The following is a 27,130-nucleotide window of genomic DNA, read 5'->3' on the forward strand; positions in this document are numbered from 1 at the left end:
GGAGCTCTGATTGGTGTTGGGACTGGGATTAATGAGGATGATGTGAGCCGCATTTCGCGCTCCGCAGTGTGAGGGAGCACGTTCCACCCCACGAGACCTCGACTCTGCTTGCATGGGGCCATGAATTGAGCGATAATGGCCTTGCTATAAATACTGAGGCTCTGCACAGTGCCTCAAAAATGGCTGAAATGGTGATAATGGAAGCATCGAGTCTGTCAATCAATGGATTCGTTCCGAGCGGCCATAGTGAGTATATTCTGGGTGAAGCAGTCCATGCACCATGTTAGATTTCAGTGCTGGCGTTGAATAGAGGCAACATCTGCTTATAGGGGCTACGGTATTACTGGCGGAAGTGGGAGGTCGATTCCATGAGCGGAGAGAAAGATGGCGTTAAGACAAGGAGGCTAGTTTTTACTGCAATATTAAGACTTGCAGTACATTGAGGGAGAGATCCAGTGCTACTATTCTATATGCTACTATTCTTTATAGGTGTATGATATGACTACTTATATTGCTTTTGTCTTCTTTCCATCCCTTTTCTCCCTCATCGCACAGTATCGTGATTAGAAGGTATGAGGGCTGAAAACCTTCTTAGGAGGTGCCTAGACACCGGGTGGGCGATCTTCTCAGTGCATTTTTAGCCTGGGCATTGGCTGGAATCCTGCCTATCCGATAAATTAGTGCTGGGCAGGCTCGGTCAGCCTCGAGGTTCCAATCTGGGGAGTAAATGGCGCACTTCACAACACCATCACCCATGCAGTGATGATACTTTTGGTCTAGTATCTGTGAAACGTCCAAAAAGCAAATTAATTAACTTCTGAAACTTGAGAGCTCAATATTGTCGCCGGTATCAACAAGTCTGTTGACGAGGTGTGGACGAGTGTGTCTCTGTAAGACGCGAGACTCGTATGGCTGGGACATGGAACGTCTATTGCGCCGTGAAGTTACTTTACTTTCTGGGCATTTTTAGCTGGACAATGACTACAGCTAACCCGTATCTGAGCTCTATCAGGGTATGGCCGCCAAGCAAAGTCTTTCATAATTCGTACCAAGCCCATGTAGTTTATGTTGCAGCTATATATATATCCGTCCGACGTGTGGCCGATACCGCCAAATCGCCTAGACGCCCAATAGACCGGTTTATCTCTCACATAGCATACAAACGCGATGCCAAACGGCCATTTCTGACTTGGAGCACCTCAATGTGGCCTTCGCCTGGTTGTGCACCCGTAGCATGAAGTCATCCGGTGCTAGACCAGCTAGCCGGCGGAGCGGTGAGGGAAAAAAGACGATCCCTAAATGGCACTACATGGCATATAAACGACATATAAATGGCGATATACGACAAATAAATGGCACACAGGTGGAGAGAAGAAAGAAAGGAAGGAACAGAAGGAGAACGAGAGGGGGGTTTATAGCATGTGCCGGAGCAGATTTCGCGGGATTACCAATCCAGAGACTTCATTACAATCCGCTTACCAAGCCGGTGGGCGCATCCGAGTCTACTGAACGTGTCTGGTGTTCCTGGCTGTAGTCCGGGTGTCGTATGGCGAAGTGTAGGGTTGAAGTATAACCTTAAAGCAAGACGGGAAAAAAGTTAATGATTTTTTTTGCTCATAAATCATTATAAACAAAAGTTATCAAGCAAGTGGCATCATTGGTCTAGTGGTAGAATTCATCGTTGCCATCGATGAGGCCCGTGTTCGATTCACGGATGATGCAACATTATTTTTTTTTCCCCTTCTTTTTTTCTCGTTGAAACGACCATCTGAATCAGCAATTCTGCGGAACTTAGCGCTACCTGAGCCCAACATACAATACAGTACAGGAGGATTCTGCAATGCATAAAATTTAACCTGTGGCTGCAAAGTTTAGAGAAGAATATTGGGAAGGTTACACGCTTGACTGTTCTTTGCGACCGAGAATCTCCTCAAGCTTTAGCTCTGCAGGCCTAAGTTGGAGCCGGTAGTATTACATACGAGCAGAGCAGGCTAGACACCCAGTCAATTCGGCCATAGTCGACCTTCGCCAGTAGAAAGTTGAACCTCCTTCCAAAGGCTTTCAAATAGGTCAAGGTCATATCTGACAGCTCGTTCAGCCGACTCCGTTGTATTGAGTTCTACACATGAATTATTATGGACTACAAACGCATCAGCATTGTCTGTTTATTTACCATAGCTAACAGTTTTGGCAGGACGGTTGACGAGACGGCAGAATAATATTAAACATGATTATAACTAGTATCCTCTCTAACTCAGAGCATTGAAAACTGAGGCCTGCGAGCCCGGTCTCCATCGTACTATCTATATAAGCGGACCACCATGTCTTCAATATGACTGATTGCTGCTCGATAAACCCAGCCTTCGGGACGTTCTCTTGCCCTCCACAGCCAGGAGACCAGAATACAGATGGGATCTACATGATAGTTTGAAACCAGTCATGAAGCAACTCGATCCCATTTTTTGTGCGAACGAGATCCTCGACAACAAAACAGATTGCCTTCTTGGGTTGTTGACAAGCAGAACCTTGGTATAATCGACAACTGCTGGTATCTGGGATCAAAAAAAATATCTGATGCTTCAGTCGCCCCGCTGTGCTATTGGCTGGATCCCAGTGACAGTGTGCTTAGGGCTGGTATAAGGTTGTCCTGACATGTACCGAAGATGTGACAGGTTCCAGATGATAATCAGATATGACAAGTAACGTGTATTTGTATGGTAACGAACGGAAGCTAAAGCTTTAAGAAGCTAAATGCACATAAACGAACTGTACATATATTTCTTTGTTTTTCCGAAGCCCCTTGCCTCCTGTACTGATGTATTTCAAAACCAGAACCAATACAGCTCTGGTCCTGTGTGACATATTACACGTGGATACTATCTAGCCCCTCTGCAATGAAAGGAGCATTGGATATCTTAGCCCTATATAAGTTCATGAAGCGTCTTGCTGTAGGTCTCCTAGTGGGTAGGACCCTGGGACTCACCTCCCAGTGTCACTCTGAAAACTCTCAAGAGTGAACTCCTGTGGTGAGCTTGGGAAAATGCTTTTAAAAAGGCCATCTGATTCACATTACCACTGTGGAATATGTAGCGCACTTTACTTCCTACGAGTTCCAGTATGTTTTTATAGGAAAGGAGCAGCCAACGCCCAAGGCTGTAGAGACGACTGCAATAATGGTATGATGTTCACATGCGTGGTCAGGCGCAGTTTAAGGCGCCAGCTCTCATTACATTCCAGAACAAGTGGTTGGCATTTCTCGCCTGTAATCGTACATCTGGTAGCTTAAAAGAATCCTGAGGTCAGAAGAGGCCTCTCTTATCTGTAGCCCTAAACCCATTGGTGCCTAACTAATCTGTTATTCAGGTGGGTAAGGTGAATCCTTCAATTATCCATCTAATTGCATTTCTCTGGAGGTAATATGTGAAAACAAACCTCTACATCTTGAAGCGAAGACAAGACAGAGAGGCTATTGTGCCTCTAGCTAATTAAGATACTGCTTCTCGATTGCGAAACTACAGCCCATGTCAGAATTTGAATCTGTCGTGACTGGATTGTAATCACTTGTGAGTATCTGTGTTCCTTATTGTTTGCAATCAGGCCCTACAAATGCAGCCATAGCACATTGGCTCGTCTTGGACAGCGTGCCGAGTATCACCAAGGAAAGGCCTGATCCTGATTCAGGCTTTTCAGTAGATACTTTACAGCAGATAGAAGCAAAGTATCAATTTGGAGGTGCCCAAGCCGTCCTAACATGATTCGCGGATTACGTTTGTATACACTAGTCTACTTGCGATGTGCATTCTTTCGAGGGCCAAAGGCATTCCGTTTAATTCCATAATCCTCATAGACAATTGACCATTGACCAGCGAGTGCTGGACCCTGAAATGACACATGGATCAATATGAACCTAATCTTGAGCGAAATGCACTCCCTAGCGAGCCAGGAATCTGACGCTGCCTCACTCTCCAATCGGGTCCACTTGCATAGATTGTACTCCTACAGAGTGTCCCAAGTATTTAATGACGAGATAAGCTTTTGCTTGTGCTTTTCTTATCCTCTCTCTGTTTACAGTCATTCAATTCAAATTCGCCTCTGCATCTCTTTCAACCCTCTGTCTACGTCCTGGTGACACCACAAAAGGCAAAGAAAGAAAAAACGAAGAGAAAAAGACAACAAGATGAAGCTCGCAGCCGCCCTCGCTGTAGTCTTCCTCTTCGGCACCGCCCACGCTATCCCCAATTCACCGGCACCGGCACAAGAACTCGAGCAGCAGCGAGTTCGCTTCTTGGTCCCCGACAACGTGACAGTCAAACAGGGGAGCTCCAAATGCGGCGACCAAGCGCAGCTATCATGCTGAAATGAAGTGGAATACGCAGGTGATACTACCAAGGTGACTAGCGGGCCGCTGAGTGGCCTTTTGGGCAGTGGATCTGGTGCAGAAGGGCTGGGTCTGTTTTCGCAGTGCTCGAAGCTGGATATGGCTCGTGAGTGCACACTCGCCATACCTATCATTGCTGCTTTTAAGAGGTGATTGTGATTGTGATGTTCTAACATTAGCTATCTTGATGCGTTTTAGTGCTTCTCGCGGAACATATCCTGAATCAACAGTGCAAGCAGAATATCGTTTGCTGTGTAGGGATAAGCATTCGGCGGTATGTCCTGCCCCTACTTCATTGCCATATCCGCTGCAAGTAAGTATGTAAGAAATGAAGCGGACTGACTCTGAAACAGGATAATGATCTCATCGGTGTCTCACTGCCCTGCATTGCGCTGGGATCTCTGCTCTAGTCCCTGCTCACGGAAGGAAGACAGTCCGTGTGAGATATCGGAGTCCGCTATCATGAGCCTTCCGGTGCAAGGCGCTATTTGCTTTGTGTTTAAGGCTCGACTTGCCAGGAGGTCAGTGTTGGGACGAGGGACAAAGTTTGCTGCAGGCACTGTGGCTTTTTATACAGCTTGGGCTTCCGCTGCTGATACATTACTAATCTTTCTTCTTAGAAACAAATTTTCAACCTAATGTATTTTGATCCTTCGATACCATGGCTATACTATTCGATTATATCCACAAGGACTAATGAACTTGTATTCCAGCTGATCAGTAAACTGGCTCTCTTTTCTGGCAGAGTGTTCCTCAGGTCAGTAGGAACAACAGCCCTTGCTGATGAGGGTTCCAGTCCTACTTTGGCCTTACATTGCATAACTGCAATGAATGCCTCAGTTATTACTTTGGCTGGAACCGCCAATTGTACTACGCAGCTGCCAGGCTATCTGCGGCCGTGATGGCTCCATTTCTCGTCTTGTGAGGCTTCGGAAATTCAGTGCTTTGAGCCTTGCAGCGATTCTCCAGAAACTGAAAACTATACGCAGTGTTAGAGGATATCGAGGAGAGACCAGCGTGACGATTATTGAAGAAAAAAGAATAGTCACTGCTTTTCAGTTTACCCCGTCTTTCATCGTATATGGGTAAGCTTTCCCTCTCTTGCCAACTGCGGACAGCTACGGAGTAACCCAGTCATGAAGCTGGGAGAAGCTGAATATTATTAGAACACTGCCCATAGACTACGGAAAGGTGCAAAAGGCAATACAGGTCATCTATGTATTAGCACTGTCCCCCAACCCCTACTTTGCTGCATCGACGAGATGAGCAATGCCAGCCCCTACTCCTTCCTCCAGGCTGTCATGTGTATTTCAGCAGTGAATGTACTGGTGCGTATTTCCGCTCATTTGGGGCAGCCCAAGCAGCGGAAGAAGAAGCTCATATCGCGTCTGGTCATGGTCATATTAGGTGCCGCCCATCTCTTTACCGTTGCAAAAAACCTCCACGGAGGTTGAGATCGATACTGTGACATACATCATATAAGACAAGGAAGCAGAACTGGCGAGGTAAGTTCAGAGTTTCTATCAATGCGAGATAGGTCAGGGCTAGGCGGTGCCGCTACTGATCTATTTCATGTAAATGTCAATACTCGAAATCCCTGTTACATACTTGACTTCTCAACGGGCAAAAACATAAAGCGTGTGTGGGACTGCTGCTTCTGAAGCGTGATAAAGAGTTTTGCAGAACCGTAATGTCTTTGTTGTGCTCGCGATCTAATGCAGTACGCTCTATTGGTTACGGTAGTCTCATTTCTGGAAGTCTACAGGCTCAGTTGAGAGAGATACGAAGGGGAATGCATTCAGTGAGCGTTCAGGGCCCCTTTGTCAGCCTACCAGTTGTCTATCGGTTGATCTGCTCAACACAGAGATTTGTTTAGAGATATGTTGCAGTTACTACCAACTTAGGTAGGTATATGCTTGCACTGCATTGATTATGTTATGTTAGAATGGCGTATGATCATACTGTTCCGGCCACCTCTACTCCCCCCCAAGATACGAGACCGACGAATCGAAAATTGAGGTTGACTGCTGTACTGTGCTCAGTTCTCTGATATTGCATCTGGTTGGGACCGACGAACAGTTAGTACACCGTCTTCAACTTCAGGTGAAGGGCGGTAGCTCACCCCATCATGGAAGCCGTTCCATACGTACCAAATCAATGGGCACATACTACTTGGTCAGAGCCTTGAGAAAAATCGAGAGGGCGAAGACAATGGCGCTGGTTGTAAGGATCGCAGTCGGGCGTTTCGTACCCTATCGCGGCCCTTCTGCCAATTGTTCACGCTGGTTGTCCTCAATGAAACAGTTACCCCTTTCAGGTTCTAAATATTTTTAGGGATCTTCACCTACATAAACATAACACTAGCTGGGCGTACAGCAAACTTATCCAAACCGCCAAAGCCCTGCATTACCTCAAGGGTAAATTTACGAACTTGTCTTGCGGAGTCCGGATTTCCAGCCCTTGAAGCAGCTCAACCAGCTCGCCTGGAGCTACACTGAGTGCTATACTGTCCAGTCTCAGTGCACCACAGTTCAGGCGCAAAGGCCTGCGTTTCACTGGGTTGATGGACTTCTAAGATTCTGTTGATTGAGCAAGTGATACAGGTCAAGTGACTTCCAGCCCTAAGTTACCTGAGTAGATCCTAATTACAACATTGATCAATCTTTGTCCATAGCATGGGGACATGAGTTATTGGCAGCTGTGGAGAACGATAGACACGACTACAGACTCGGAATATGATGCTTTGTAGACAAGGGTGTCACCTCGGTCCAGCTGAAGCTTCTTGTATCCAAACGCCTGTCTAACCTGCTACTTCCTCTTCCTAGACTCAAATTTCTTTTAGATAATAAACTCAGGAAGAGCCTACTTCGTAGCCATAAACTCAAGGTATAGCTACCAAAAAAGCCTCTTGAGATTCGTGAGTTCCAGTTCGCCTGGATCCTTAGGGTGACTGAACGGCGGAAATTGTCGCCTTAATGAGATTGACACCACATGCCAAATCAAGGAGATATTGATTCTAGAGATAAAGAACATGCAAAAGAAACCTCCTATTCTTGCCCCGCCGCCTGGCGGCATGGAATCGCCTTGCAGGAGGCTGACAAAAGACATTCGGACTGCCCTGAAGCCCCGAGCGTGCTTTCAATGCTATGGAAACCGCACCACGGGTTTTGACAATCGGCGTCTTAAGCAGTACTCCCGCCACAAAGGTCTGTTGCGACACTTCCAAGCTGAGCATCGAGGATCGTCACTGTAACTACGGCAACGAGTCGGCAGACAATGAGGTGTATTGGCGAAGGCATACCGTAGACAAGCATCGCTTGAATGTCATACCTTGGGGACTGCCCTCATGATCTTTGAGTATATTAGAGAAGAGTTTCTTGCCCAAGAGCATATTTACTTTAATAAGTTAAGGAAAAGTTAGCTAGTGCAATAAAGTGTGATGGCAGAAACGAAATCCCCATCAAATAATATGCTAGTTCAACCTTAGGCTTGCTTCCTGTTTTCATGTCCTCGGTTAGAGATTTCTGACGTCTCGCTGGATGTATCAGAGCGTTCTGCTGGGAAGAGAGTATAGGATTTTGGCCGACAGAGAAAAGAGCCAATGATAGATTCGTTCGCCTCTCAAACATAGATGATATCTGGGATAGCAACTATGTCTTATATTTACGCCGCAATAAGTAACTGCCAGAGATGGTTGGTTTGATTACGTCATCCGAACCGTGCCCCCGCAGGCAGCTATAGGGCTTGGGTCCCAATTTGGCGGTCGCCAGCGACCTCATGTAGAGAGGTATAAAGATGGTCATCAATTTTAGTTAACTATCGTCCGCCGAGACTAACCTGAACCCCTAAGCCTCTAAACTAATAACCTTGGTACGAAAATATCATGTATGCGATAAACTCGCTGAGGCCACGTGATATGGCGGCTTGTTCGCGGTCTACAACCCTTGAGGATCTGACCCCTCATTGTGTTGAGAGCAATGAAGGATTAAGCATCTATCAGAGAATACATAGAGAGATAATCGTCATAGTGGCATCCGAATCTTAGCAGACTACGCGTGTGTAGTCGATACGGCTATATTCGCCCTTCTTCCTCCTGAGCCTACATGGAGATGCCACATCAAACCTCGAAAAAAGCCACTCAAGCACTTGATGCCATTCACCAAGAGAGACACATAAAATGACTCGAAGCTTCGCGGACTTTCCGGTGGAAATATAATCCAGATGATCGCCAGCTACCTCCCCAACAGCAGCATCAAGACCCTTCGTATGACTTGCAAACCCCTCTGCAACACCGTCAGCCTTCGCCTTGACCGTGCCTTTCTCTCGGCAAACCCACTCAATATTGCTGTCTTTCGCGCAATCGCAGACAGTGAGAGATTCCGCCATGGAATTGAAGAAATTATCTGGGATGATGCACGCTTCATCAAAGCCCCGCTGGGCGAGTTCCACATCGCTGACGAGCGAGAGGATCTCTGGATTGATGAGGAGACTGGATGCCCTGAGTGGTTTGTCAATTCCTGTAAAGAAAACAGGAAAGACCTTGAGATGGGCAACTACCCCGACCAGGGCCGCATCGAGCAAATCGCACTTATAGAGGAGCAAGCTGCTGCCGAGCCGCCCTTGAAGATCTTCTGGCAATATTACCAAAATCTGCTCCAGCAGCAAGAGGACACAATTATCTTTGATATGGATGCTGAGGCCCTGGAGTACGGTCTGCGCCGGTTTCCAGCTCTCAAGAGGGTAACCATCACGCCTGCAGTGCACGGCTGGCTTTTCACACCCCTGTATGAGACGCCGATGATCCGCGCGTTCCCAAAGGGCTTCAACTACCCAATTCCCCGCGGCTGGCCGGACAACCCCGAGGGGACGTTCACACCAGAAGCAACGCCGTGGGAGGACGAGGCCACACGGAAAGACTTTCGGGGCTTCGGCATTGTAACGCGCGCCCTGGCCTCCTATGCGGACCACCATGTCTCTGAGCTAATTATAACTGCTAACACCCTTCAGACAGGGCTCAACTGCTGCGTCTTCGAAACCCATAATGCGCAATACACTGACTTTGCGGCTATCCTTCGCAAACCGGGCTTCGCCCGTCTCGACCTCTCCCTTTTAGTCTGCGGCCAGGAACGCACGGGATGGCCCGCCTATAGGGATGGACTTCTCCGTCGCGCTCTCAGTGGAGCCCACGGCCTTGAACATATTAGTCTATCTACAAATATTGAGGAGGACCCGGCGTCCGACAGTACCATTCCTTGGAGCGCGGGCGGTCGTGATCAACTCGTCCCGCTCCGCACAATCTTCCCAGTTGATGAGTGGAAGTCCCTTCGCCATTTCAGTCTCTCTGGCTTTCATGTCGATAAGGATGACATCATCTCCTTCCTCTTCGCACTACCGCCGACCCTCCGCTCCGTGTATCTGGGGTTCCTCTACTTTGTTGACCACGGTGGCTCCTACCGTGAACTCCTCATAGACATGCGTGATCAACTGGACTGGCGGAAGCGAGACCCTGCAGATAGACCGGTCGTCTCGCTCGCCAAACCTACCTCTTATAATCGGATCGGGCATGCGGTCTGGCTTGATAATGAGGTATGTGAGTTCTTGTACGGGGAGGGCGAGAACCCGTTTTGGAGTCGTGGTATTGCTGTGGATGCCAAAGGACTGATTCGGGATGCGTTTCTGCCTGGAGTCGAGTGGAAGAATGAAGGCGACTAGGGGAGCGGGCTTGGGGTAAGACAGGGGCTGTTTCTTTTATTTTCTTTCTACAAGAGCGAGATAGATGGCTGAACATGTGTATATACCTGGCCACTATATGCAGAGGGGTTATATGCAGCTAGTACATGATGTTATCCATTACCACTTTTTCTTACTATTCTTTTTTTTGGGAGCTTCAAATTCGAAGAGAGTGTACACACCATTAAGGAGAACTATCTTTCTCCTTAACCCACTCATTTTTTAACTTTTTTTTAGAAAAGACGAAAAATAAGGAACTATGCTAGCCCAGCACATACATACACATCCGCCTGCAACCCCGAGGACCTGCACGTTCTGATCCCTCGAGTCGATGGCCAGGCGACCATGGGTACCAAGAAGGTGACAGCATGCGGGAACAGTCACTGGCTGACTGGCGACTGGCGTTATCCGGCATTTCCCAGCCGTCCTGACTACGACTGGGAAGGAATCGAGAATGGCGCGCGGGACTCTATCTCATGCTACTGGGGCAATACCTCGGACAGCTGCTCCAACTGGGCAGTAGGAGGCCTGACCAGCCACGATACCAGATGGGCCAGGGACACGAATGGCAGCCCAACGAGGATAAGAACGAATTATCAGAGTACGAATATTCCCTTTCCTTGGGGCTATCTGGTAGAACTGACACATTGCTCCAGCCGAACATGTCTTTGAAGGCCAGCTCATTGGCGACTTCTTTGATTGGTGGCTGGAGCAGGGCAAGATAAAGAACCAGAGGCCAATACCTGCCAGCGCAAGCAGCAAGTTCCCTTGTTCGAGTTCAGAAGACTATTTCCTGAGACCGCGCGCCTACTACCCATGGACACTTGACGGAAAACAAACTGCATTTATCAACGTTCTCCTGTCCGAGCTAGGTAGCAAAAACCGCTTGGACCGACTGACGATCATGCTTGCAAGACCGAATGGGAAAAAAAGGCAGCATGAGGCACCTTGAGCACCTTGAGCACTACCTTTGTATTGAATCTAACTTTGCCCTTGCTCCAGATGTTTACGGGCAACGAGCCAACAGACCGAGACAAATACAAGCGCATGGACAAAGACGCTCAATTGCAGCCTGTTTAAAGAGGTGGGTAAGCCTTACTGAGTCCACTACTATTATCCCCATGTGCCATCGCTCACCATGTCGTTCGCTCAGGCTTGATCGTCAGCTACCTCAATAACCAGGAAGTATGGGACAAGTTCTGCTCCACATATGAAGCAATCTACGGCCACTTTGGCTCGTGGGACAACTGGCACAGACAGGCCGGGTACCCTGCCGGCCCGCTCCCCTCAATGCAAGACGAGTGGAAGGAATATATTCGCGTGGTCCTAGATTCATTCGTCCTACGGGCACGGGATACTTTTGATTTCATGCTTCGAGAACGCAAGTAAGTTCTTTTCCCCTTGCGGCCTGCTATATAGCCTGTATATATGCATACTAACGTAAGCGTAGAACTACTCATCTCCTCGCCACTGATCCGCCCTTCGACGGTCACTGGTTGTCTAACCGGTTTGTCATTAGAATGTTTCTAAGGTTGTCCTTGGGGTGCAACAATATGGATGCTTCCAGGGTATAAAGACGTGCATATAACACATATTCGAAGTGTATAGTCTCAACTTCTATCACTCATAGTTGCTGCCTTTCTAACCGTTCACCCCTTCATCCCTGCTCTGGCACACCACAGGTGCCTGTCCTGCTGTTATTGCAGATCTACAGATCTGCCTTCACAACATGCCCACGCCATCCCACTGCCCTGTCTGTGGATGCCTGTTAGGAAATGAGACGGTTAGGTCTTGCATATTCGTTGATCTCCTATATTGAGCTGCTGCTTTACCGAAGCGACTTCAAGCAGACCTGCAATGGTACCGCAGTCAAGTATATATCAACATTGCGTGGAGGATTTGTCTTTGGCGCAAGGCAAAACCGCATATTTCAAGAAGCTTCTAGTTAGATCTGTCAAGCATCATGCTTCGATTATGCCAGAATAGCCCCCCGTTTTCCAAGGCATTAGGCCAAGATCTTGAATGTCGCACCCGCATATTGAGTATGTCCTTATTCAACGATAGTAACGTTAATAGCATGCCCATATACCTCTGGTGACCCTCTCTTTCCTTACCTTGCTATTGAATCCAGACGTACCTACACCACGCTGTTCCCTCAAACATCCAAGAGGCCCAGGAATTGCATGATAATTCAGCCAAGACTACCCTCCTGGAAATGCAAACTGGCAGACTAAGCAGATAATGTGAAACATCCAAAGTATGGCAATATTTCAGGGTGAATCAGGACCTGGGAGTGATGGTATCCAAGTTGGCCATTTCTTTTGACCAGAACACCCACATCAACCCATTATTAGAGTCAACTGTTTCGATTTTTGTGAGAAATCTACAGAAGTGTCACGGAGGTGTTGCTCAGTTGAAGCAACTAAACGCGTATTAGCAGCAGATCATAGCTGGACAGAAATACCACTTTACACAGCAGATGCGACACTTGAAGACTTGCGGGATATTGTCCAGGAATCCTGGCAGCATAATACTACACTAGGAATATGTCGATAAAATAAAATAGTTCTCGTTAAGAGAACCGTACTGTGAGATATAACTCTAAATATGATGACTATATCTGGACAATCGAGATCCGTTTTAAAAAGCGAACACGAGTTTCTCTGACAAAGGTAGGGGCCGAGATCTTATATGATCATTAGACCGTTGGCTGCGTGGTAATCCTCAACTAGAGATGGAACGATTGTCGATGGACAAGAGTCAATCTGGGTCCAACTATCCAGAGATCAAGACAACTTCGACAATCCGTTGTTCTATTCTAATCGGAGCTGATCTTTCAGCATCTTCTTTTCTTAATGTGTCGTTGAAACTTAATGGCTCTGCTCTGCGTGTAAAATCTGGGCTTCGGTTGTGCTCCTGAAAGCGCAAGCTATCAACGAGGCGAATATCCTTCAGACACAGGGCGTTTGCGTTTCTTTTGGTGCAGCCCTGGAGACCACTATTTTTACCGTGAATAGTGAATAGAGAAACGTATAACTCCGTCTTTCTGTGGATGATATTGTTGCAAAAACTGCCCTAACCCGCTATTCATAAGTACCAATAAAAAAGGACAGCGCCTGAAAAGAAAACATGCGGCCGAACACGGCCCTTTCCCCGTGAGTATATTTCTTGCTTCTTTAGACCGCATGTCAGCTTGAGGGACTTGAGATGTTGGGGTAAAGAGGAAAGGCACCTTTGAGGTGGGAGAAGAGATTCCTGATGAGCCGCCGATAACAGGCAAGCTGTAGTTGGCAGCTATAATGAATTTCAGCTTGTTAAGAGATGCGATATCCAATAAGCACGTACTAATGCTTTATGTCGATATCGATTAAAGGCAATGAAATCAAAAGCCGCAGGAGGTGGGTGATCTGCTGGCACCTTGGGAAAAAAGAACTGCTCGATGGATACTGCTTCTTGATAACAAGAATATATGTGCAGATTGTGACCTGCGCAACAACGTGGACTTAAGAGGCTTTAAACTACAAGAATTACAATCAGCGGGAGAAGTGGTGAGTGAGGGTTAGAGAGGTAGTTCGTCTCCTTTGTGGCAGAAGTTCAGGCATGGCCAGTCTATATAGAAGATATCGAAACTCGGTTTTGGCATGGGGTAGCTAATGAAGATGAACCTAAACACAGTTTTTATCACATAAGCCTTATAGGAAATCCCATTCTTGGGATTTTTTCTCTTCCGCGAGCTTCATATCCTGGCCGCTGAAAGTGTTGCACTGGGGGCTCTGAGAGAGCCTAAAACGATAATTCATGCTTCGCTAGAATTTGGCTATTGGCGCCAACGTGCCATGATAGGTTACAAGAATCTCGACCGGCACCAAAGGTCCTTTACGTGAAGTTTTTGCCAATTACAACGGAGCAATGAAGAGAGTGCATGGAGCAACGGGTAAGCATACGGGCAAGGATAAGGTCAAGGGGAGTGTGCGATACGTTTCTCGAGGCAGCCCTCCCATAAAAAGAGAATAGACAGACTGCCTTTGTTCCGGTGGAAGAGAAAGGCATAGACAGTAAAAGTTGCATAGACAGTAAAAGTTGCGTCTAAGCTGATTATAGCGTTGTATGCTTGCGCTAGAGTGATCTGAAGTGTATAGCTCGTACTCTAAGCTTTCTCGGCCGGCTACCTTGCGCAGACATCTATACTCGTCAATAAACTCGCTGCTTTTCTACTGGGACACCAAATATATCAGCCCAACACTCTCCAGGCCAAGAACTACAGGATATCTGGCCGGTATTCGTGACCAGTACAGGCTTCAGGGAGGAAGAAAATGGGCACCGCGATTGACCCTAATCCGCATTCTGTCATCGTCTCAATTGCATCACAATCCAAGCTATAAAGTTGACAGTGGGAACACTGCGTGCGCCAAGCGCAACTTTGTAGAAGTATTTTTGATAACGCCTGTTGAGAGTTGCTGCAGTCTTGAAGGAAACTAGGGCTAAATTGTGTCAACGCGGTTGACAGTAGCTCTTTGGAATATAAAACGGCCCATAGGCGACACATTGACCGGATCTTCCAGCGAAGGCTAGTGTCAAATACCGTTCTATGATCGGCCAGTCGCATAAAGTACTTGGCAGGTCATTAAGAAGCATTGCATCTTGCCAGATCGTAAATTCCATGTTGAGGGTAAGAAGACGACGATGTAGCGCATTAGTAGCCTTTGCGCAGCAACTGTGGAGGGCATTGAGGGGACTCAATTCTGGAACGTCTGTGATATTTCTACCAACTCTCCGAACCTACGGGACTGTTAGAGCCTAGGTAGATGGCCGTATCATGTTGACTGCAAAATTTTTTTTTTGAATCTCAGGGTAGAAGCCTGGGACCTCCTCTCGCGTTTACCAAGCCCGAGGCACGAAAGCATGCTGAATTACCATTCCGATCAGCTGGACTGAACAGCGCCGGTTCCCATCAATTCAGGGCGATGACTGACACTTCAGAGGTAAAATGAGATAAGCATAGCCTGACCTGCTGGCGAAATACGGGTGCTGAACTGCACGGAAGATATTCCGATGTCCCAATTTGTCCGGATTGAGAATTCAGCTTGTCATAGCGTTCTTAAGACGCGTCTATTCGAGCATAGGTGAAGCTTGCTGAGATATACTCTGTGTAGTCCTTTGAGTCCTCCGCAAGTCGTGAATCGTGGAATGAGCGAAGCAGATATAGAATACAGTAAGTCACAACTGATGGAAATATCATGTAACCTTCATCGTGTACACGGTGTACACGATGAGCCTCTGGAGCTGGTTGTAGTCAAAACGGGCATCTGCCCTCGAAGACCTGGCCAGGGTAGCGCCGGATGCTTCTTCCGCTCATTTCCAACATATATTGTCCATAGTTGCTGCTTCAAACCTGTATCCAGCTAGTTTTAGGGGTTCCTGTTTAGACAGCTCGTCCAGATGCCCCCTGGGAGGCCGCAGATCACGTGGGTCCCGTGATCGCCGAGTGACGTTAAATAATAAAACCAAACCAAAACCTTTGGGGCTGGTTTACACTACATGATATAAGCGGCCTAATATGTGACCCCTAATCTGACCCCTCTGTGTATTGTATCGATCACAAGAGAGATTGAAGATCTATCTATCGTCATCAAGATAAGAGAATCAATCGTTTTAACGCCCGAACCTTAGTACGCTACGTTCGTGTAGTTGATACAGCTTCTGTCCATTCCCCATTGAGTATCCACAATAACAACGAGGAAGTGGAGACTTTGGAGTACTTGATGATGAGTTTGTAGTGTTTGCAGTCTACACACCGGCGACCGAAGCAATCAGGCTTATCTAAGAGACGGTCCCGATCAGGCATAGCGGGACCGGAAAGTTCCTTCGTGGTTTCCCAACATCTCCAGCTGTTGTTGAAAGATAACATCTCCGTCTCACTCCTCCTTCTCCCTCCTCCGTCCATTGCTTGATTACCGTCCATCATGTTGTTCCGAACTGCGTGGGCCCGTCAGGCTGCGCCTCTGAGGCGTCAGGCTTTTGCTCCCCTTGCTCGCCGCTCCGTCACCACCGACGCCGCTTCGTCGCATGCTGAAAATATCCCAGAGGTCGGTATCAGCTATCCCGAGCTGAAAATCTTGCGCAACGGGATCGAATTTGATACTGATGCGCGTTCGATAGGATGAGAACAAGCCTTTCACTGTCCGTCTCTCTGATGAGAGCTTCGAGACTTACGAGATCGACCCTCCGCCTTACACCCTGGAGGTGACCAAGAAGGAGCTCAAGCAGATGTACTACGACATGGTCGCTATGCGGTATGAACTATTTACCCTTCCTTGGATCGCGAAACTTTCCGAATTTATACTGACCCTTGGTTTAGACGCATGGAGATGGCCGCCGACCGTCTGTACAAGGAGAAGAAGATCAGAGGTTTCTGCCACTTGTCAACCGGTCAAGAAGCCGTCGCTGTCGGTATCGAACACGCCCTCACCCGCGAGGACAAGATCATCACTGCTTACCGATGCCACGGTTACGCGATGATGCGCGGTGGTACTATCCGCTCGATTATTGGAGAGTTGCTCGGTCGTCGCGAGGGTATTGCTTACGGCAAGGGTGGTTCTATGCACATGTTCGCCCCCAACTTCTATGGCGGTAACGGTATTGTCGGTGCCCAGGTTCCTGTTGGTGCCGGTCTTGCCTTTGCTCAGCAGTACAACGAGGAGAAGTCCACCAGTGTGGTTCTGTACGGTGATGGTGCTTCCAACCAGGGTCAGGTCTTTGAGGCTTTCAACATGGCCAAGCTCTGGAACCTTCCCGTTCTTTTCGGTTGCGAGAGTAAGTTTCGCATGGCATATTCATTTTAATTTCCACTGGCTAATGATCGCAGACAACAAGTACGGTATGGGTACCTCCGCCGCTCGTTCCTCTGCCTTGACCGACTACTACAAGCGTGGTCAGTACATCCCTGGTATCAAGGTTAACGGTATGGATGTTCTCGCCACCAAGGCTGCCGTCAAGTACGGTAAGGACTATGCCATCTCTGGCAACGGTCCTCTGGTCTACGAGTACGTCACCTACCGCTACGGTGGTCACTCCATGTCCGACCCCGGTACCACCTACCGTAGCCGTGAGGAGATCCAGCGCATGCGCAGCACCCAGGATCCTATCCAGGGTCTCAAGCAGAAGATCCTTGACTGGGGCGTCATGAGCGAGGAGGACCTTAAGGGTCTCGACAAGAGCGCCCGTGCTCACGTCGACGAGGAGGTTGCCATTGCCGAGAAGATGCCTCTGCCCGAGAACAACTCTCGCATCCTGTTCGAAGACATCTACGTCCGCGGCAGCGAGCCTCGATGGATGAGGGGTCGCACTGTTGACGAGACTTTCTACTACTAGTTCTTTGCATAGAGTGCTTGTTTCATTATCTTCTCTCTACGCTTGCGGAGGAGGGAAGCGAGTATAAGAGCGGTACACTTGTCCACATGATGTTTACTTTGTAATTTAGCCGGATTTTGTTTGCATTGGCCATATAGCAAATAAAGACTATTGGTAGGCCATCATCTTGCACAGGAGTCTCGTAAAATCATGCGGATAATAAGGCTAACAAAATAGGTATCATATGCAATCGCAAACCGCAACGCCAGAAATTCAGAACCGAAATGAACCCTTGGTCATATCATGAAGGTTCCTGCCTTAGCATATCAAGAATCATCTCTTGCGTCCTCTGTACAGAATCAAGTTTCTCTTCCAAAACGGCTCGCTCTTTATCCCATTCTGCCCTTAATTCTTCCATCATCTCTGACTTCAGGTCTTCCTTGAGTTTTCTCAATATGCTTCGTGAGGGTGTTCGAGCATCCTCATTTGCCCCGCCGTTACTATCCTGAGAAGCGGGTTGGACTTGCGCTGATGTAGGTTCTGAGTTCGGATTTGTGCCAGTCTGCAGAAGGGAAGAAGCCGTCGGGTTCGACTCGAGATGCTTGTTTAGTTTCCCCAGGGTTTCAAGCATTGCGACCATCACTGCGCTGTCGGGGGTTTGCTGGGGTGGAGGGTTTGTGGTAATTGGTGTTGAGGGTTGATTGTGACTTGTACTGGGGTTGGAAGTATGGTTGTGGGTGTGGCTTGTTTGGGGGGTGCGGTGGTTATGAGTTTGCGTCGGAGGATTAAAGGGCGTTGATACGGGCGGTGTTTTTGAGGACTGTGAGAAAAGTGTGTCGAAGCCTGGTGGTAGACGGACAGGCGTTGAAGAGACAGGTGTCGATGACGGCGCTGTCGGGGTCTGGTTAACCATAGGGCTACTACTCGTACTCGACGGTGCCCGCCACGCTTCCCCAGAGCCCGGAGCAGAGGAACTGGGCAGATCCCATCCATCTCCAGCCGTTACAGACGCAGTGGGCGTCGTAGCAGTCCACTTCCTCTTCCTTGGGCGTCTTGAATCCCTCTTCTCAATTCGCCGTGCCTCAGCCTCCTCCCACCGTTGCCACGTCGGGATCCACGCATCAACAACAGCACGCCACCGCGGATTCGACAAATCCTCTGCCGTCTCGGTCCCTGACGCGCCTTTCTCGCGCTGCTCCTCGAGGAACTTCATGCGCTGCTTCGTGACGAGCTCAACCTTCCGGCGCACAGAGTGCCATGAATAAGGGTGTTTCTGACCGCGCGTGAACTCCATTGTCACCGTCATCCACCACTTGCAGAGATTACTGCGTCGTCCAAAGTCGGCTGCGTGGCGGTTGCAAATTTCGAAGAGAAATACTTCCTCCTTTGTAGTCAAGCGTTTGCCGTGTTTCCGACTTGTCAGGTTCAGACCGGACGGCAGTGTACGAGTGATTTCGCCATTAGACCCAATGCTAACACCGACGCCCTTTCCCGTAACGTCTGTGCCGTTCTCTGCTAATACCTCCACGTCAATATCACCATCACGACCGTTCTGCCCTCCCTCGCCTGTAAACTCCGGCTCGCCCAATGCGTCTGCCCCGCTTGCATCCCGCGTCCCCGGCGTACCACCCGGGCTTTCAGAACGATCACTCTCCTCGCTCTCCACGGACACCACCTGTCCTGCCTGGTTTCCTCCGCCGCCGCCCGTCCCCACAACCGCACCCCCCGACTGCGCCGCCCTCGAATCAACAATCATCGATACCGGCGCCTGCGTCTGCTGCTGATGCTGCTGGTGCTGATGCTGCTGCGGCTGCTGTTGCTGCGAAATTGAATGCTGCATCCTCAGATTCGACGAGATTGTCGGCAGCGACGCATTGTGCCCCGGGTTATGAGTGGTGGTATGGCCATGCACGCGTCCGTGCCCATTCAACATGGACGGGAGCCAATTCATGCGAAATGACGAAGTTGACGGCGAGGCGCTAGGGGAGGAGTCCAGCTCGACGAGGCGCGTTCCAGGCGAGACCGTACCAGGGACGGAGACCGTGCCTGAGACCGAGGTCACGGTAGGGGCGTGGTGGGCGTGATGGGCATGTTGTGTATGGCTGTGATGAGGGTGTGTCTGGGCGTGGTGACTGTGGTGATGGGGGTGCGGTGCTTGCGTGTGGTGCGTGCTCCAGGGATTGTACATCGCCCTCTATCTCGCCCCCGAGGGGTCGGTCCTATTGAGACTCTGGTTGTCTCCAGTCCAGCGTTGACTGGGTAAATTCGAGTTCAGGTTAAAGAATGGCAGAAGATGCGGTAGTAATATAAATATATATGCCCCAGATAGCTAGGAATAATCTAAAAGATTGTAGTAGTCACAAGCGGAGATCTAAATGGAGTCCTGTTGTGATGCAGCTGCGGGTGATGTTGATTTCGAGATCATCGGGCGGGCGTTAAAATTTCCCCTGAGGGTTTTGCAATTACATTTTCGACCCCACTACTGCAGCACTTTTCGCCTATAAGATGTAATATTACCGTACTGAAATTCGAATAAGTTTGTGGATTTTCATTGCTTCGCCTCTTTTTACACCTTGTTCACCATTCATTGCAAGGACACTAATTCATGAAACAGAGTCCAGGGTTCAGGCTGTAGTCGAGAATTAATGTATTCAAGAAAGGCTTCTCTATTGCGTTAATTTACATAAGCCCGTAAAGTGAACAACGGCCACTTGCCGGACCAACTGACAAATACAAGGTGCGCCTGATCCCAGTAATACATAAGCGAAGAAGGTAGCGGAGAAACAATGAGCAACTGGTCAAGACGAACTCTACCGCCGTCTCAAGTACCAGGAAAATGCAGCGGTCGACACCGCCTCGCCGAACGGCGTGGGCACTTCTGAGTGTCCGGGCCGAGCGACCGGGTGTCGAAGGTATACCGCTGCGCAGATGTTCTGGTTGACCTCCAGATATCGAGGGATGAAAGCGAAGGCGCTCATGTAATCGCGTGGCCGCCAAGGGGTAGCGTAGGGCTTTGAGTGATCGATGGGGTTGTCGCGCATCTGGACGAGGGCGCGCTTGAGCACGTCGAGTTCCTCCTCAGTCAGCTCTGATGTATCAACTTCGCCTTCTGGATTCTGCGTGGCCTGGCGGAAGGCCTCGGTAAGGGCTTCTGTGGGTTTGGTGTCCACAGGGTTGGACGCGTTGGCAGTGGCTTCTGTTTCTGCTGGTTCTGACTTGGCTGCGGCGTCTGCATTTTCCTTCTTGGACTCCTTCTCTTCTTTGGGCTGGATCTTAGTGGCCTTAAGGAGCTTCAGAAGCTCGGCGAATTGGGTCTCGAGGTTATCGGTCAGCGTAGATGTGGATGCACCACTCTTGGACATGACACGACGGACGGCTTTTTGGAAGCCACGCAGTTCCTGCTTGCGTTTGGCGGGTAGCACGTCCTTGTTGCTTCCCATGATGTTTTTGGCCTGGGAAAGGAGGCGCTTCAGCGTCTCGCGCGTGTCAAGCTTCTCTTCCTCGGTTTCCTTAGCTTCTGCTTCCTCGCCCTCTTTGGCCTCCTCGCCCTCGCCCTCCTCTTTCTTTTCGGTCTCCACGGCCTTCTTGCGCTCAACACGGGCCTCGCGGCGTTCGAATTTGTCTTTCGGCGCACCGGTAGCATACATCACACGCTCGGGGTCGACCTGGAACATATCGCCGGGGTTGAGAAGGTAACCAGGGTACCTCATCTAGCTTTGTCAGATCATCCTCTCGAATGCCAGGGATTAAATAATACCTTCTTCCCATTGACAGTTACAGCGCCATGCAGCACAAATTGCCTCGCCTGTCTTGCACTGCTCGCAAACAGCGCCCGGAAAATAGCAACATCCAGCCTCCGCTCCAATGGGGCAAACGTCATATTCGTGTATGGTGTCTTTGTCCTGACGTCTGCAGCACGAGACCGCATGTCTGTTTCCAGGCCCGAACCACGCCCAGCAGCCATGCTGGATCCATCATCCTGCGCCATCTTCCAGGGACTCATGGGCACGACGCTGCGGAGGCGCCGCGAGAACATGCGCGTCCATTGACTCTCGCGAACCTGTTCACCGTGATAAGCGCGGGCCATGGCCTTGGCTGTCCATTTTTGCTGGAAGAAGGTTCTGTTTGCTGTGGGTGGGTTGCGGATGCGGTTGAGGTTATACAAGTTGTATTTGCTCCATGACTGCCGGATTTTCTGCGAGGGGGTCGGTCAGCTTTTCGTTTTCATCTTGTAGTCCTCGAAGAGGCAGTCATACTGGCTTGCTTAGCGGTGTGGTAGCCCTGTTCCTCATCCTGGCGGTGCAGTTGTCTTGATGTTCTTCTCCGACTGCTCAGTCCTCAATTTCCGACGGCCAAAACTTCGCATTGCACGTGACCAGACTCTCAGTATTAATGCCTCAAAGTTGAGGCCTCAGTCCCTTGCCTCTGCCTGTGCTCTGATTGGCCTTAAGATTCTCGCTTATTACTAGCGTCGAAACAGCCTTGGTTCGTGCCTATAAATACCCGCTACCCTCCGACACCGTTTAATTTTTTTTTTCTTTTCTTCTTCATACTTACCTTGTTTGGGTGGCTGCGATCAAGAAGGCGGTCCACCACAGATTGGTCCCTGCATTGCACAGCGCGGCGGAACGGTCTGTTCAACGGCCTTCGGGTCATTGACAGGCGTATTCTTTGGCACTTTCCACATTGTGGTTTTCTCTTTTCATCATTTCCTCGCATTGGACGGGGCTATGGAGAAGGGTGACTTCCACACATTCACATCAAATATGAGTTTTCCAGGCCAACTTGGGTCTGCTTGTTATACTTTTGCTTTATATCATACTCTTGTTTAAGAAACTGTCTAATATACTGTAATTAATATGTATGTTTATATCGACGTAAAACATTGCTCCATTGCAAGAAATTATTCCACATGTTCGTACTGCAGGGGTATATACTCGTGAACCTATAACGCCAAATCCTCTTCCATCACTTCCATCATCTCCGTATCTTCTGCATTCTTCGCCTCTGTATCCTCCCCCTTGGCATGCGGGAATGCCTCAAGTAAAGCTTCTGCTTCCTGCGGATTGACCGCATCGTCCAGAATCGAGTGCGCCATTTCCACTGTCTCGTCCTCGATGCCTGCCTCGAGAACAATTCCTTCGCTGAAGGCAAGCCGCGTCAACACCACGAGAAATTTCTGCTTTCCGCCGGGTACTCGATGCAGCTTTAACTGTAAGTCAGCTTCCTTTGGATGGCGTTGTATAATACTGTAGATCAATCGCATGAGGCCGTTGACCATGGCGGAGTGCATATCTCTTTCCGGTGGATATGAATAGAGTGCATCCAACTCGTCGTGCATCGCCCTAACCAACTTTGCCAAGGCCGTATGATGCGAGGCGATAACGAGGCTGCCGTGCGTGTTATTCGGCTCAATAGGATTGAAGGTCACCGTCATCAAGAAGGCTAACGCTTCCAGCCGCACGTCACAAATCTCCGCTCGCGTGTACGGCGGCTGGCCCTCGTCTGGTTGTAGCGTTTCCCACATGAGACTAGCGACGCGGTCGACAACCCAGTTCTCGTTCGACTTCTGGTCTTGTTCGGACTCTTGAATGGATGCAAACGAGTTGGGACGGACACTGGTCATGAGCAGACTTAAGGTCAGCTTGATGTCGCTGGCAGGCTGCGAACAACTTAGCATCATCAGCACAAAAGAGTAGCGTATATGGCGCCACAGATCCTCCACAAGCTGGTCATCGCTCAGGCTGCGACAGGCTATTTGATAAAGCACTCTGACAACCTCGGTGGAATCCACCAACGGTTCAAGCTGGGAAGCCGGTGTTTGTGTCACTTTGCCGAAGCTCTGACTTGCATAGGGTGAATGTTTGAAACGTGGGACCCCGTTGATGTCGCTCGTATCCAGCAGCACAGGTATCAAACGATCGATCTGGCGTAAGACGGCCGTCGCGTCAATGGCGAGTATGAGCCTTGTGGTTTCCAACAAGATTGGTATCGGCTTGTAGAACTTCTCTTTAAGTGCTCGGGACCATAACGAAATTATTGCCCGCATGTGTTCCATCGCGTAGCTACCGAGGTCAAGTTGCGTTGTCTCTTCCAAGAGGATGCTGTACAATGTCCGCCCAGGTTCCGAAGGAAAGGCCAGCTCAGCTATGATTTCAATGTCGGTTTTATGAGGGACCGTCCGATGATTTAGGATCTGTTTTATGATGTGCGTATCTTGGTGCCCGGCCTCCTGCGAGGACTCCTTCATAGGCAAGTCGATTGCAGACTCTGACAGGGCCTCATCCACCGCACCCCCCGCGATCCCTAGATTTTGCTCTCTGTGCGGGCTCAGATGCAAACGTGACGGGCTACCCTGGCTTGTCCGTCTTCTCTTTTTACCAGTCACGGTAGGTGTTGCTTGTTTTGATCTTCCCGACTTGCTAGGCGAGACCGCCAGTATTTCTTCGTCGTCGAACCCGTCGCGAAACGGTAGAGCCTTGGGCTTCTTTGGTGTCACGGGTGCTGATTTCTCCTCTGTTCGCATTTTGGCTCTTATCTGGTGAACTCGTGAAACTTCTTCCGCAAGATCCTGTTTGAGAAACGCATTTTCCGTAGCCAGCGTTTTGCCTTGCTCCCGGATTGCCTCTAGCTCCTCTCTATGTTTTGCCGTCTCCTCATCCATGGCCTTACGCAGACCACTTAGTTGCCGCTCATAATCGTTGACTATTTTGGCGTGGTTCGAACGGATAATGGCAATCTCCCCGGTCTTTGTTTCGGCCAAGGATTTGACGTTTGCGAACTCATTTTCAAGGCGAGCATAGCGCTCAGTTTCTTGTTGGAGCTGTGGAAGTCAGTACTGAGCGTATAACACCGAGAACAATCAAACCTTCGCTGTAAGAATCTCATGCTCCCTTTGCAAAGCAGAGTAGAAGGACAGACCTCCATCGGTCTCCATAGGCTTCTCTCCCAATGCAATCGAGTCATGAGCATAATGTGACGGTCGGTCTGAGATGGTAACAGTTTCATTCAGGCCAATTGCAGCCTCATCATCAAATACCTCCGCGTCCGACTCTCCCACGTCCAGCGATCCATAGTCGTTAGTCAAACCAGTGTGCAGCTGTGCAGGCGGTCGTAGTGTGGCATTGGCGACATTGATCGGGTTAATCTGGGCATAACGAATGGTGACCTCTCGCTCAGCCCAATTCTGTCGCGGTTCCGGCTCTCGCTGTGTAGGATGTTCGGCCTGTGTAGCGCGAAAGGCATCTTGCTCGAGCTGCTCTAGAGCATCCGGGGGTAGATCGTCGAAGCCGTCGTCGGAAAAAACATCATCATCGAAGTTTTCCATGCCCAAGAAGTGAGGCCGCCATGAATAGCGCCGCTTTATTGGCGTAGAGTTTGGTGGCGCGCAAAAGTTGGTAGTCTGGACAGCCGGCAGGCTGAGAAAGCGAGGAAAACACCTGACGTAGGTAGCTGGCAGTCACCCGCGATCGAGCCTCAACCATTTCCATCCTCACCTTCCCCTCGACATCATCGACCTTTCCCCGTCAACGCCGGTTGATGACAGATTTGCCCTTGTTTTGCGAATAATTGCCCTGTCTATGGGCATCGTCCTCGCCGTTGCTTTTTCTGCCGCCAATCCCTCGTCTCTCACATGAAATTTTCCTAGGCGACGATCACTTGTCCCCAACTGTTCACACGCACTCCTTGTTTCCACCTTTCCTCCTCCTCACACGTTCGAATTCATCCCCTCTAGACCTGCTCGGCATTTGCCGCCCGTCCACCATACTTGACTCTCCAGATTCCGCTCAGCTAGTCCTGCCCCCCGCATCGGCTCTGAAACGCCCCTCAGGCTCCCCTATTCCATAATGTCCAAGTCACGCCGGAGCGTTCGGTTCCAACATCGGTCCGATGGTCGACGGCCGAGTATATCAGATGCCAGTGATGCTGCTTCTGATCCGGGCAGTCCGTCGAAAAATGGAGTCGTTGCTCAACCCGCAACAATCCCCGAGGAGGTACGGATCTGCCGGTTTGCCGGGGACTCGATGCTGACGCTGTTTTAGAAAACCGAAGCACCCCCGCTTGACGAATACCAGAAGAAGAAACAAACTTTTATCACCCGCACAATATGGACTTTTGTTATGATTGCCGGCTTCTTCATTGCCATGTTCTCGGGCCATATATACATCATTGGTCTTGTTACCGCTGTTCAGATCATCTCGTTCAAGGAAGTCATTGCTATTGCGAACGTGCCAAGCAAAGAGAAGAACATCCGTTTTACCAAGTCGTTGAACTGGTACTTCTTGGGAACCAGCATGTACTTTTTGTACGGTGAAAGCGTCATCTATTACTTCAAGCACATTCTTCTGGTCGACAGAGTGTTACTGCCCTTGGCGTCTCATCACCGGTTCATCAGTTTCGTTCTCTGGATTATGGGTATGTTCCACTTGTATGAAGGTATTGCTCATGCTAATCTCGATAGGCTTCGTTTTCTTCGTTGCATCTTTGCAAAAAGGCCACTACCGTTTCCAGTTCACTCAGTTCGCTTGGACCCATATGGCATTGTATTTGATCGTCGTCCAAGCTCATTTCGTCATGAACAACATCCTGGAGGGTATGATCTGGTTCTTCCTCCCGGCTTCTCTTGTGATCACGAACGACATCTTCGCCTATGTCTGCGGTATCACTTTCGGCCGGACGCAGTTGATTCAACTCTCTCCTAAGAAGACTGTCGAGGGATTCCTGGGCGCCTGGGTTTGCACCATTATTTTTGGCTACTTCATGACCAATATCTTGATGCGCTACAAATACTTTATCTGCCCTGTTTACGATCTCGGATCGAACGTTCTGACGGGTTTGGAGTGTGACCCTAACCCAGTCTTCGTCCCTCAAGCATTCGAGATTCCGGAATGGACCGGATTCGGCAGGACATTTTACGTTGCCCCGATGCAATTTCACATCCTTCTGTTCGCCACATTTGCCTCGCTGGTTGCTCCTTTTGGAGGCTTCTTTGCCTCCGGTCTTAAGCGCTCCTTCAAGATCAAGGACTTTGGCGAGTCAATCCCGGGCCACGGCGGCATTACGGACCGCATGGACTGCCAGTTCATTATGGGCTTCTTCGCGTACATGTACTACCACAGCTTCATTGCCGTTTTCAAGGCGAGTGTGGGCGACATCATTGAGGCCGCCATCAATGGCTTGACGGTTGATGAACAGCTGGAGGTGCTCCGCGGCCTGAGCAAATATCTATATAACCAGGGAGCAGTTCCCGAGTCGGTACGTCGACGGCTTTCATACTATGGTACGCTGGCTAACTTTTGCAGGTTTTGGAGCTTCTTAGCACGGAACTGCAGCGTCACTAAACCCTATAAACGACACCTAGTGCCTTGGTGACGCTTATAACCTTTGAAACGAATACATTCTCGTGCGAGACACCTATTGCTTATGACTAATACCTTATAATTGACGTCTTCACCTCTCGGTCGTCTGACGGTACGGCTGGGCCTTTTGGATGAGTTCTTGTACATGTGAGGACAATGTCTTTATATTTCGATACCGTGTCTTTTTAGTATCTCATTGGGCCGGTTGGTGTAATGGCCAGGGCACGGCGGACGTTGATAGTCCGGGGATACTTCTGGTCCGAAAGTGCAAAATGGTACTTAGCAGACAGTCAATACACCACCATCTGTATTA

The 27,130-nt window shown here is 49.4% G+C and overlaps 7 protein-coding genes across 7 annotated transcripts, besides 3 other annotated features; 4 read left to right on the forward strand and 3 right to left on the reverse strand.

The window, feature by feature from the left end:
* Nucleotides 1-27,130: part of a sequence feature (contig 1.89 1..282268(1)) that runs on past the window's edge.
* Nucleotides 180-246: a sequence feature (Short protein (ANIA_11466, CBF80986.1) was converted to a misc_feature.).
* Nucleotides 490-497: a sequence feature (Short protein (ANIA_11466, CBF80986.1) was converted to a misc_feature.).
* ANIA_05160 (uncharacterized protein) lies at nt 4,178-5,303 on the forward strand (the record flags this gene model as incomplete). The annotated part of the gene is made up of 6 exons (XM_657672.1): nt 4,178-4,300; nt 4,399-4,484; nt 4,577-4,699; nt 4,732-4,899; nt 5,124-5,135; nt 5,219-5,303. 6 exons carry the CDS (start codon nt 4,178-4,180, stop codon nt 5,301-5,303), a joined length of 597 nt encoding a protein of 198 aa, XP_662764.1.
* Nucleotides 8,600-11,912, forward strand: ANIA_05161 (uncharacterized protein; the record flags this gene model as incomplete). Its single annotated transcript, XM_657673.2, has 6 exons — nt 8,600-9,964; nt 10,346-10,709; nt 10,765-10,980; nt 11,111-11,196; nt 11,291-11,493; nt 11,559-11,912. The coding sequence occupies 6 exons, from the start codon at nt 8,600-8,602 to the stop codon at nt 11,680-11,682; spliced, it is 2,358 nt and encodes a 785-aa protein (XP_662765.1). The 3' UTR covers nt 11,683-11,912.
* On the forward strand, nt 16,029-17,641 carry ANIA_05162 (pyruvate dehydrogenase (acetyl-transferring) subunit E1 alpha pdhB). Its single transcript, XM_657674.2, has 4 exons — nt 16,029-16,194; nt 16,268-16,401; nt 16,467-16,921; nt 16,974-17,641. Exons 1-4 carry the CDS (start codon nt 16,072-16,074, stop codon nt 17,477-17,479), a joined length of 1,218 nt encoding a protein of 405 aa, XP_662766.1. The 5' UTR covers nt 16,029-16,071; the 3' UTR covers nt 17,480-17,641.
* Nucleotides 17,760-19,845, reverse strand: ANIA_05163 (uncharacterized protein; the record flags this gene model as incomplete). Its single annotated transcript, XM_657675.2, has 1 exon — nt 17,760-19,845. Exon 1 carries the CDS (start codon nt 19,644-19,646, stop codon nt 17,760-17,762), a length of 1,887 nt encoding a protein of 628 aa, XP_662767.1. The 5' UTR covers nt 19,647-19,845.
* On the reverse strand, nt 20,106-21,750 carry ANIA_05164 (mitochondrial 37S ribosomal protein uS4m; the record flags this gene model as incomplete). The annotated part of the gene is made up of 3 exons (XM_657676.2): nt 20,106-21,168; nt 21,216-21,653; nt 21,715-21,750. 3 exons carry the CDS (start codon nt 21,748-21,750, stop codon nt 20,269-20,271), a joined length of 1,374 nt encoding a protein of 457 aa, XP_662768.1. The 3' UTR covers nt 20,106-20,268.
* ANIA_05165 (protein uvsD) lies at nt 22,355-24,785 on the reverse strand (the record flags this gene model as incomplete). Its single annotated transcript, XM_657677.2, has 2 exons — nt 22,355-24,281; nt 24,327-24,785. The coding sequence occupies 2 exons, from the start codon at nt 24,783-24,785 to the stop codon at nt 22,404-22,406; spliced, it is 2,337 nt and encodes a 778-aa protein (XP_662769.1). The 3' UTR covers nt 22,355-22,403.
* On the forward strand, nt 24,989-27,130 carry cds1 (phosphatidate cytidylyltransferase). Its single transcript, XM_050612211.1, has 4 exons — nt 24,989-25,452; nt 25,501-25,873; nt 25,920-26,713; nt 26,761-27,130. The coding sequence occupies exons 1-4, from the start codon at nt 25,306-25,308 to the stop codon at nt 26,797-26,799; spliced, it is 1,353 nt and encodes a 450-aa protein (XP_050468156.1). The 5' UTR covers nt 24,989-25,305; the 3' UTR covers nt 26,800-27,130.

This window comes from Aspergillus nidulans, chromosome V (assembly GCF_000011425.1).
Source record: "Aspergillus nidulans FGSC A4 chromosome V".
In the NCBI taxonomy this organism is placed as follows: domain Eukaryota; kingdom Fungi; phylum Ascomycota; class Eurotiomycetes; order Eurotiales; family Aspergillaceae; genus Aspergillus; species Aspergillus nidulans.

Excerpts from the sequence above, each read along its gene's own strand:
- ANIA_05162 (XM_657674.2), top strand. The coding sequence starts at position 16,072 with ATGTTGTTCCGAACTGCGTGGGCCCGTCAGGCTGCGCCTCTGAGGCGT. Across the intron at positions 16,402-16,466 it reads TACGACATGGTCGCTATGCG|ACGCATGGAGATGGCCGCCG; the intron begins GTATGAACTATT and ends CCCTTGGTTTAG. Across the intron at positions 16,922-16,973 it reads CGTTCTTTTCGGTTGCGAGA|ACAACAAGTACGGTATGGGT; the intron begins GTAAGTTTCGCA and ends TAATGATCGCAG.
- cds1 (XM_050612211.1), top strand. The coding sequence starts at position 25,306 with ATGTCCAAGTCACGCCGGAGCGTTCGGTTCCAACATCGGTCCGATGGT. Across the intron at positions 25,874-25,919 it reads TTTCGTTCTCTGGATTATGG|GCTTCGTTTTCTTCGTTGCA; the intron begins GTATGTTCCACT and ends TAATCTCGATAG. Across the intron at positions 26,714-26,760 it reads AGGGAGCAGTTCCCGAGTCG|GTTTTGGAGCTTCTTAGCAC; the intron begins GTACGTCGACGG and ends TAACTTTTGCAG.